The 11,753-nt window shown below is 35.4% G+C and overlaps 2 protein-coding genes across 2 annotated transcripts; both read left to right on the forward strand.

Annotated features, from left to right (window-relative positions):
* Positions 1 to 3,493: 3,493 nt before the first annotated feature.
* On the forward strand, positions 3,494 to 4,690 carry LOC140875365 (ethylene-responsive transcription factor ERF061-like). Its single transcript, XM_073279032.1, has one exon. It carries the CDS (start codon positions 3,734 to 3,736, stop codon positions 4,658 to 4,660), a length of 927 nt encoding a protein of 308 aa, XP_073135133.1. The 5' UTR covers positions 3,494 to 3,733; the 3' UTR covers positions 4,661 to 4,690.
* A 2,492-nt stretch (positions 4,691 to 7,182) lies between these two features.
* On the forward strand, positions 7,183 to 9,935 carry LOC140883194 (abscisic acid receptor PYL8-like). Its single transcript, XM_073289565.1, has 3 exons — positions 7,183 to 7,471; positions 7,575 to 7,790; positions 9,386 to 9,935. The coding sequence occupies exons 1-3, from the start codon at positions 7,334 to 7,336 to the stop codon at positions 9,596 to 9,598; spliced, it is 567 nt and encodes a 188-aa protein (XP_073145666.1). The 5' UTR covers positions 7,183 to 7,333; the 3' UTR covers positions 9,599 to 9,935.
* Positions 9,936 to 11,753: the final 1,818 nt, after the last annotated feature.

Raw genomic sequence — 11,753 nt, forward strand, 5'->3', positions numbered from 1 at the left:
AAATTTCCTATGTCTAAGGGAATTCGAAAGAAACAGAAAAGTACACCTAATGATAGAATGGAACTAAAAGAGTTTGGGGATAATTGACTCGGGCACACACAAAAGTATTGACACAAGTAGGAAATGCAGTTCGGGACTGGAAATCTTAAACCCATCTTGATTTGATCTAGGCTGAAGCTCAAGAAATTAGGAGGGGTTCTGTGAGCCCGGTCTTTACGGCCCGGGATTATAAGATCATAGGTATCGGGCATTCCCGATTTCTCCCTAATGAGGGGACCCAGGTCTGGACTTAAATGGGAGGCCAGGACTTCATACCATTGTTTCCCTTTGGCAGATAATCGGGCCTCATCCGACCTGAGTTTGTGCAATCGCTTTAATTTTTCTATACGAGTCTCCGACAGATCCAGGTCTGAGCTTGGATTGTCCGAGTCGGAGGACTCGGGGTTGTTAAGGGGAGAGCTGGGTGCGTCAACAAATTCTAATATTTCTCTAATAGAGGTCTCATCTGGGGAAGACATGTTAACTAACCTAGTGAAAGGAATACTTACAGGTGGAACAGTTAAAGCTCGGTAAGTAAATGAGCAGGTCGGGAGCAAGTAGACCGGGTCGGGAGAGCTCTTGAAATTTTGGCAGCGTGACAGTACAAAAGTGAAAAGTAAAAAACAAAATTTTTACTGACCTATTTATAGAGGAGGTGAGATGATCTAAGCCGTCGATTAGCTTCTTGATCTACGGTTCGGGACGGGACAGGTCAGAGCCACTAAGGCTTCGGGAGATGAACCATCCTAAGACATCTGAGTCGTCCATTAAAAGCACATCACGCGGATCTTGATCTGGACCGTTCAAAGAAACACATCTCGTGGATTCAATTCTGGGCTGTCTGTACAAAGCCTGTATAGAACGGGGTCAGGACTGAGTAATTGGTCTAAACTCATTCTTTTTTTAGACCAGTTAGGGAGGTACTATTGTTACCCCGATAAAATATTTCCACCCGAGCCCGTTTATAATGGGTTTACTTAGCATAGCCCAAGGTGGTAGGGTCCAGTCCAGTCCAAAGCTATGTTGGGCTTTGTCATGACCTGGGCTGGTCATAAGGAGCCGAGCTAGGTTATGCTTCAATGGGCCGACCGGGGCTGGGTCCAGTATGCTGTACGCATCTTTTTTATAATTCGAGTGAGACTCTGATACATGTGGGATAAGTATGGATCTTTTCAAATATTCACAAGATAGAGATAAACTTAAGAAGGGTCCAATGGATGAAGAGTCCTAGTCCAGGATGTGTTGTAATTCTACTAGGTAACTTATTCTATTCTCTCCTATAAATACAGGTACTGCTATGGTTTTGTTCATTACTCACTTTTACATTCACGCACTCATATCTCTCAGTTTTCGCATTAATCATACCCTCTGCCTTCAAGACACTGACTTAGGCATCGGAGGGGTCACGCCGGAAACACCTTCGGCGTCCCTTTGACCTAGCTGTTGCTTGTGCAGTTCCGCCACACCCGACCCGACCTGCTCTATAAAGGAATTGGAGGATCCATTCTACCAGACCGAACCCGAGAAAAAATTCTGACATTATCAGATAAAATAAGAAGTGTATACATAATTTTCTTTTTTATATTTTTTTTAAATTTATGTGAAAAAAGTAAAACTATGTAATCGAGATGTAAAATTTATTAAAGTACATGCCGATATTGATAAGTTTTTCGTTTTCCTTTATCGTAGTATTAGCTCTTAAGATATGATAAGTTTAAAAAAAGATATGTGCACATACAGGGAACGCATAGTTATAACTGATAAATTCGTAAAGCAGGGTTTCGAATTTCCCCTCTAGATTCAAACATGTCTAAGGTAGTATTTGAGAGAGCTTCTTAAATACGCTTCTCAGCTTTTTCGTTAACAAAAATTTGAAATTTTATAAAATGTTGTTAACGAAAAGATGAGAAGTGCTTATTAAAAGCTTTCCCAAATACTACCTAAATCTAACTTCACTCGATAATTCGTATCATGATTCGTAGATAAAACAGAAAATATAGTAATTTTTTTAAAAAATATATTAAAAAGAGATATTTTTTTAAGCAATTAAATTGAAATAATGCTAAAAAATAAATAAATTTGAAATGTTAAGGAAGAAAATAAGATGAAGCAAAATTGTGGACTATAAACTTGATTATACATGTCAAATTTTATTATCTTACTACATTATTATAATAAATTAATTAATCGTTTTCAATTAAGTGGTGAAATTTTAAATTAATTTATGTTTATATCATAAATTAATTTTCAATAAAACAATAAAATTATTTGACACATTACGTTAGTCATTTTATATGACCTATTCTTTTTCTATTTGTTTGAAATTTTCTTATCTTATTTATCAAAATGACATTCATTTTATGCAATTGGTGGTTTTTTGTTTTCAAAATGTTGCCTATGCTTGTAAAATTGATGTATTTAATGTTCTTTGATGACTATTAATTGTTTAGAAAAACACTATAATTTTTTTTAATTTAATATTTATTATTTTTTTCCTTGTATTTTAATTAAAAAAAACGAACTGTACAAATACGTAATACATGCACTGATTATATTTATGTTTTCACAAAAATTTAAATGAAACGGTCAATTTTGTGAGGAATTTCATATTTGGTAACCCACAAAAAAGTTTATCCATCTCACTGATAAAGATACGTGAAACCGTTTCACAATAGAGCTTTCATTATTTTATTTATCTTTTGACATGATAACCCGCAATCACTTTCCTTTGGTGTTTAGGGTAAACCCACATACTAAAACAGTAGTTTGCAAACTATGGAGCCAGACTATACTAAGCAAGATCTGTGCTACAAACTCATTCGAAAGGGTGTTGGTACATAGGGAGAATCGAATTTCTGACCATGAATCAAAAGTTTACCTATTCCAGCAATTCGAACATCCTTTGAGGGCGAGACCTTCTATTATTTATTAAGTTGGAGAGATGATAGCTAATCTGACATCAAAATCCCAAATTTAAGATGAGGTATCAAGTTTGGGACTCAATTACAACAATCTCCTTCTTCAAATCAAAAAAAAAAAAAAAAAAAGGTTGTGGAGAGGTTTTGCCTTACTTAAAATGTTGGGTAATGCTACATGTACATGAAGAGTTACACGTTGGGTTACACAATGCACTTGAAATTACATGATTATCCTTGCACTTTATTTGGAAAAAATCTTTCAAAAATGCATGTAGGATAATCATTGATTCAAGTATATTGTGTAACCCAATGTGTAACCCTTGGTGTACAAGTTGCATTACCCTAAAATGTTTATTTATTATTGCTTGTAAGGGTAAATTAGTAAGTAGAACGAATTGAATGTTAATCGAGAAATCATATCTGAAAAGAAAGAGATCATTTACTCGATTGTATTATAACCAAACCAACACACCTTTAAGACCTATAAATTCATGCTAGCCAACAGATAACAAGAAGAGAACCAAGAACCCATTTTTTTCTCAGAAAGCTGCTATCTTCAAACCAGCTTTTCATTACTGAGTTCTCACTTGTGCGGGATTCCTTTTCCAACATTTCGGCCCCAAGCTCCTATGCAGTTTCCACTCCATTCTGTTGTTTATATATAACAATCCAAATTTCTTGATTAATTCTGACATCCTCAAACTCAGGAAAAGGGTCATTTCTTTCTCTGTCCCCTGTTTTGTGATGTCAATAAACTTCAATACAAACAATTAAAAATGGACAAAGTTGAAGAAAATCACAAGCCTCCATTTACGTTTGTAAATGAGCCAAATATTGGAGCTCTTCTGTCACAGCTCATTCTAACTAGTGAATCCAGCAGCACCTTTGATTCAGTCTTCTCCTTCTTCTACCAAACAACTACTGACACCGTCTCGGGCCATGTTTTCCGGCCCTCGGGCTCTTCTGTTTACAACAAACAGAGAGATATGCTCCGAAAATTCTCCGACGAAAGACGAGTAAACTCTTCGTTTCCAAGAAACTCTATGTCGAATCCTTTATCAGTCAAAACTTATTTTAATCCCAACAAGAAGAAGCTGTACAGGGGAGTGAGGCAGAGGCACTGGGGCAAATGGGTGGCTGAAATAAGGCTGCCGCAGAACAGGGTGAGGCTTTGGCTCGGGACATTCGACACGGCGGAGGCCGCTGCTTACGCCTACGACAGGGCGGCTTCCAAGCTCCGAGGCGAATACGCCCGCCTGAATTTCCCGAACCTGCGGGATCCTACGTGGTTAGGATTAGGCGACTGCGCCCGCCTCAAAGCTCTCAAGAATACCGTCGATAACAAGATTCAATCCATTCTTCTGAAGGTGAAGAAGGGTAAAAAGGCTAAAAATAAAAGTGTGAACAAAAAGGAGATCAGCGACAGCAGCAGCAAATGTGCGATCGAAGTCGCGGCCAAGAAAACGGGTTCGTCGTCTCCCAACTCTGCAGTCATGAATGCCGAGAGTTGGAGTGCCAGCGTTTCCGAAGATGGGTTCTGGAGAGGCGGCGGCGAAGACTCGCCGGCGGGATCGCTGTCGCATGAGTGGTGCAGCTCGGCGGCGGCGGCGCCTGATCCAGGGGAACTGGAGATCGAAGGCTGCTCGCTTCCTCGGATGACTTCGTTCGACCCTGACTTGATATGGGAAGTTCTTGCTAATTAATATCTTCTTCAAATCACAAGAAAACATGCTTGTTCCATAATATATATTATATTATATATATATATATAGAGTGAACACCATAATATGTTCATTGACTGACATGACGTTCACCTATTGAATGTAGAGGACGTTACGTTAGCGATGCACACATAAGTACACATGATAATTGTTCATCATATCAAAACTCATATAATATATATATAATATATAATCTAAATTTATATATACAATGGATCCGTATGCATAAATACTTGTTTGAGGCAAAGTACCGTAACTCCAAAATTTAGCATGAAACCTGGTTTTGTTTAATGGTTGTAATAGTAATATTCGGGTGCTAGCAGCCTAGCAGTAAATGTAAACAGTGGTGCCAAGATCGAAGCTTTCTCATGATATATGATATGTGCCCATTCGCAGCTATACACGAGAGTTTTCTCACCCTCTTTTCTAAATATAACGAAAGAAATGAAATTTTTCATAAATTTACCTCGATAACTAGAAAATAACCCTCGTCAAATATTTTTTAATTTAAAGAAAAAGGTCATTCCATGTACATTTAAATGCACTTAAAAGTGTTATTTTTTACAAATGAAATTCGACCAAAGTTATTATCCCTCATTTTCCCCTAAATTTATCCGTATTTAGTGGAAATAGCAAGTAAATTATTGGATACCTTGATCGAAAGTCACCAACATAATATGCCATGCAGTCTGATATATATAGTTATCATATATTTGGCCCAGTACTGATTAGTTATCCTATTTGATTTCTTTTTATAAAATCAAATAATTAATTTATTGTTCAATAAATAATCGATCGAACCGAATGATATCTCGGGGGTACTTTTCGTGTTGCAAAAATTAACGTTGCATGTGGATAAAATTTTATAGTTAACAATTAAATAATAGATCAAGCCATAATTACATAACTACTTATTTACACTTTAAATGTATATATAAAGTATAATGGATTCAAATGACACACTTATTAGATATATTTGAAATTCATCTTAATTAAAATAAAAATATAATATAAATATGAATATATAGTGGTTTAAAGTAAATTATGTCTAATGTTATTTTCTAAACAACAAAAATATATTTAAAATATATTTTAGAGTGTACATAACTCAGGATACTTACACGATAACTTTATTATGCTGCATATGGTACAAATAATTTGAAAGCCTTAATTCCTAGTAGTACACACAATCAATGTAAAATGCAAAATAAAAGAACGTAAAATGGATGATTAATAAAACAAATAAAACAAACATGCTTATCTTTAATTTATTTATTATTAGAAGTAACTAGTTAACTTATCTCCATAATTCATCGATGGGTTGGCATGCAACACCATTCAATCTCCATCCACCAATCAATTATCACTGTGTTTGACTTTCATATGTACCTATCCAATTGCGGGCTAGGTTTGATCAACCCGGAGAAACACCCAAATCAAACAACGGCTACCATAAATTATGCATTATATACACGCACGTGACAAACTGGATCTTTCTATATTTATATTATATTATATTTATTTAGAACTTCAATAAAAAAAAAAGGAAAAAAAATTATAAATAATACACAAAATAATATAGAAAGATAATTAATTATTGACGTAACGTGCTCGTATATATTCAATCAAGTCGGTAACATGCTCATGTATGTTAAATTAAATCGTCTCGAAGTTGGTGATATATTTCTTTGTCATATACATATGAAAAAAAATTAATGTAAATAATAATTAATATCTTATAAATTTGTTATAAAAAATTATGTTATAAAAAAAATCATAAACGGAAAATACCAAAAAGTTCGAATTCACAGCTAATAACATTGATTCTATTGGCATTGACAATATTTCGTTCGTCTATTAATTTTGTTTAAAAATATACTGAAATTAGAAAAGACGTAATAAATAAATATAGTGGGACGCACATAAATTAAAACAAAAAGTAATAAAAGAAATATTGGGGCTGACCACGGCCACGGGCCTCATGCGGTTGATATCCAAACTACTCCTCATTTGGAAACTAGCTACAAAAGTCGACGTAAATAAAGCATATAATACTAGTTTCACTCATGATTACGATAATTACGATAGATTTCAAATTCAATCCAACATATAGGCTTCGTTTGATTTTAAAAATCAGATCAGAAAAATATTTTTTTTATTTAAAAAAAATGTTTTTTTGATTAACAAAGTGTTTGAGTTTTCATTTAAGTGCTTAAAAAAAAAAGCATTTTTTAAAGTTAAAATTAAAGTTTTTTCAAAAATAAAAAAATAAAGCTTAAAAAACATTTTTTTTAAAAAAATATCATCCAAAATGTGGGTCAAATTAGGCTTAAAGGGAAAACTGTAAAAATGGAGACGAAACTGCTTTTGGACTATGTAGGAGCACAATTGAAGAAATATTTAATGAATATATTTGGGGTGATGGGATGTGGGTGGGCATTGGCCCCGCCTTGAGAGAGAGATAACATATAAAATTGAATTTGGACCATTCACACAACTTGCAGGTGACAATGGCGGTGTGTTTTGTCCACTTGTGATTTTCCTACCTCTTGACTTTGATTCCCATTCACTCCCCCTTTCCCTTTCCCTTTCCCTTTTCTCTTCTCTTCTGTTATATCAAAACTCCATCTCAGATTCTGGCCGTCGATTTCGATCATGGTCATCACGGAGAACGGCGATTTGCTCACCGCTGCTGGCCCGGAGGATTTCATCAAGCGACACCACAAGCACCACGTGGGCGATGACCAGTGCACTTCTTCCTTGGTCAAACACATCAAAGCTCCGCTGCCTCTCGTGAGTCTCGTCTCAGATCTGAGTTCGATTCCATCACTTCTGTTGATTTTTATCTATTTTTTTTGTTTTCTCGATCAAATGTTGGATTTTTTTTTTGCTTTAGGTTTGGTCGCTGGTGAGGAGATTTGACCAGCCTCAGAGCTACAAGCCGTTTGTGAGTAGATGTATAATGCAGGGTGATTTGAAAATCGGAACTGTGAGAGAGGTGAACGTCAAGTCGGGACTTCCGGCGACTACGAGCAGGGAGAGGCTGGAGCTTTTGGACGACGAGGAGCACATTTTCAGTATGCGGATTGTCGGTGGTGATCATCGCCTCAAGGTACTCAGCTTTATAGCTCTGATCTTAATTTTCTTGACAGTCGAAACTTTTCGAGTGAGTGAAATTTTTCCGATTTGGATGTATGCGCAATCTTCGGTTTTAGTAAATGAAGAATTTACTTGAAAACTTCCAGTTTGAGTAAATCAAGGAACCGTTTGTGCATCTTCAGTTTAAGTAAATCTAGAAAATATTTGTGAATCTGTTACTTATTGGAGTGGTACTCAATTCGTTGATTCCCCATATAGATAGTTTTTTCTCGATCTGTTTTAGGCAATAACAACCTAACATATCTTTTCTTAATTCAAAATTGGAGATTTGCATATTTAATTCGATAAACACATGCATTTGATTGATTGGTTGATTATTAGCTATATCTGGGAGCCGCAGAAGAAAAGTTGGATAGAATATTTTTTTTTACTAGAGTTGGATAGAATTTGTGAGTAAGAAAAATACCTTTTTCTTAGATGGTTAAGCATTTATAAATTTATTCAATTTGTTATTTGTCATGAAGTGTTAATATAGCAAAGGGGCTTCTGTTTCCGATCTGATGTTGAAGGGTTTTAGTCTTGTATAAAAATTCATCAGGCTAAAAACACCTAATGTTTATAAATTAATTAATAGTTGAAATTCCTGGTTGTCGACTTTTTGTGGTGTGCTTGTTTGTTCTGAGCCTTTGCATGTAATTGCCCCAGGATAGAATCGCCAAGGAATTGATAGCACCGTTTTACCATAATAAAAACATGAATGTCTATTTTCTTTACCGATTAAAGCATACCTCAGAATTTCAATACTTTTGCAGAGGGACAATGTTAAAAACCCGAGATAACATAATCATGTTTATATTTTTATTACATTACGAAATTAGAATATATTTGATTTTGATAATAACACTAATGTGGCAGTAAGTTCGTTCATGCATAGATGATTAAGGAGCATGTTTTCCGTGAAAACTTGTTGCTTGGGATTTTTATCAATCAATTTTACAACACATGGGGGGTTTTAGTTTATAGATTTTTTTTAATAGGAATGTTAGCCATTTCAACATAAGACAGAGGTTTACTCTTATACTCGGATGTGCTAATTTTGCACGGAAATTGCTCTATGTTTGATCTACCTTTTGTTTTATCAGATTTTCATTCCCTTTTATAAATGGATGCATTGCCTAAGATAATTTAGGCTGGCCATTTTAGTTCGTTGAAAAAGAGTCGCTTATATGGTTGAGTCAACCTGCGCGATCCTCTATCAAGTGCTTGTGAATTGTCTTGTTAAGAAATTGGATTTCCTATTTGTCGGTTGTGATGTCTCTGATTTCATCAGTCTTACTCTTATATATTCAAATTTCTGACAATTTTAGTCATTTTTCATTGGAAGTCTTGACGTGACACTAAGTGTTGCTGATGTGGCAGTCCGGGAAAATGACTAAAATTCCCTCCCCCAAAAATAGCTGGCTAAGATTGAAATTTTACATAGTAGAGTGCCAAAATCGCAAAGAGTGTAACATATAGCACCGAAAATGCAATTTTCCCATTGTCTTTTATGTTTGTTTTTCCTTCAAATTGAGTTACATTAAAGTCGTTTTTTCTTGAAAATACCAGAACTATTCATCTATCATCACGGTCCATCCAGAAATTATTGATGGGAGACCTGGGACAATGGCTATTGAGTCATTTGTGGTGGATGTGCCAGATGGGAACACTAAAGACGAAACATGTTACTTCGTTGAGGCCCTGATAAAGTGCAACCTCAAATCACTGGCTGATGTGTCCGAGCGTCTTGCTTTGCAGGATCGGACACAACTCGTCAATTGAATAGGAGCATATTGTCAACATACACGCAGCGTATGTAATACAACCGGCTCGATGAATGAGAATGAATACCCTCGCCAAGAAGTGTTGAGACAAGAATCTGGCTAGTCGTCCTTGGTACAATGTCTGCCCAAATTTTATCCACGTAACACGATGTGGGCTTATTTCCTCTAGTTTCTCGAAGTTTTATGTTTTATTTACTCTTAGACAAAAAAAAATGATCGGTTTTGTATGTCATTGTTGACCCTGTGTTGAGAATGGGCTGTATATATTTCTACTATTGCAGATGTAAAACGGTGATGTATTTGGTTGTTTTTGTGTGTTGGTCACTTTCATGAAATTGCTGTTTGCTATTAAAACTTCGCAACTGGTTTTAATGAATAATGTTTCCGACAAATATACAGGATTCAAGTGATCGCGTGCATCGACTATGGAATATACCTCTCAGCTAGGCTGCATGAGAGTGTGATCGAGCAAGGGTGGACATCTTCGGAGATTTTCCTAGTTTTTAGAAATTTACTATCTGATCCGGGCTTGAGTCTGGGACGTGACGGCCACAGCAAGGAAGTTTCATTTCTCATGGAATTTATTCTGAGACTAGCTAACATTACACACATGCGTGTGCCCGCGCACGTCTTGAAGTTATACTTTAACCTAGCAAAGTTATGTGGACAAAGGGATTTAATTTTTTTTCCCTCCTTTATCATAAAGTTATAGCCTAAATTATCTATACATAGCTTTTGTAACCATCACAATAACTATAGCTTTTAGAGCTTATAATAAAGTAAATTTGTGAGCCATAAAATGGGGATGTGCTACACGCTTTTCAGTGGCCGGTCATTACGACGTACCATTTAACACTGCAACTTCACATGGCTCAATTGAGTGGCTTTATGGTGAAATTATTTCCTCTCTTCATTATTATTACTGGATTTTAATATTCTGACCGACATACTTTCCCAACTCTTCTCATAAACGGTACTATCACTATTAGAGTCTAAAAAACTTGAGTTGTGAATAAGGGGGATTCTTAGCTGTCCTTCGGGGTAGTGTCCGGAGGGCAATCCAACGGTCCGGACATTGTGCACATCACATCATGGCCCGAGGCCGTTGGATCTTGCAGACCGGGTAGTACCGGTCTGCCAACATAGAATTTTCCGTGAATAAGTTAACTTGAAAACATGTGGTCAATTTTTATTTTTGTACAAAGGAAATTTACAAGTTTTCTTGTCAAAAAAAAAAAAAACACTTGAAAACATGTGTGTGTATTGTGTAACATCGGATATGTGCGTTAGTCGCAGCCAAGCATGTAGCAAACATATAAATTCAAACTTGAAATTTGACTTTAAACATAACTTCACGTACTCGACTAAGGTAGCGTTTAAAAGAGCTTTTAGGAAGCATTTCTTAGTTTTTCTTTCACAATTAAAATTTTGTAAAGAAAAATCGAGAAGTGCTTCCTAGAATCTCTCTCAAACACTTGGGAGATTTTCTAGGAAGCACTTATCAACTTCTCCTTCACAAAATTTCACAAATTTTAAAAATTTTGTGAAAGAAAAATTGAGAATTACTTCTTATAAGCTCTCCCAAACACTATCTAATTCAATGACTTGAAATTTGACTTTAAACATAACTTCACGTACTCGACTAAGGTAGCGTTTGAAAGAGCTTTTAGAAAGCATTTCTCAATTTTTCTTTCACAGTTAAAATTTTGTAAAGAAAAAGCGAGAAGTGCTTCCTAGAATCTCTCTTAAACACTTGAGAGAGTTTCTAGGAAGCACTTCTCAACTTCTCCTTCACAAAATTTCACAAATTTTAAAAATTTTGTGAAAAAAAAGTTGAGAATTACTTCTTATAAGCTCTCCCAAACACTATCTAATTCAATGACTTGAAATTTGACTTTAAACATAACTTCACGTACTCGACTAAGGTAGCGTTTGAAAGAGCTTTTAGGAAGCATTTCTCAATTTTTTTTTCACAGTTAAAATTTTGTAAAGAAAAAGCGAGAAGTGCTTCCTAGAATCTCTCTCAAACACTTGGGAGAGTTTCTAGGAAGCACTTCTCAACATCTCCTTCACAAAATTTCACAAATTTTAAAAATTTTGTAAAAGAAAATTGAGAATACTTCTTATAAGCTCTCCCAAACACTATCTAATTC

The sequence above is a fragment of the Henckelia pumila genome, chromosome 1, assembly GCF_033568475.1.
Source record: "Henckelia pumila isolate YLH828 chromosome 1, ASM3356847v2, whole genome shotgun sequence".
In the NCBI taxonomy this organism is placed as follows: Eukaryota; Viridiplantae; Streptophyta; class Magnoliopsida; order Lamiales; family Gesneriaceae; genus Henckelia; species Henckelia pumila.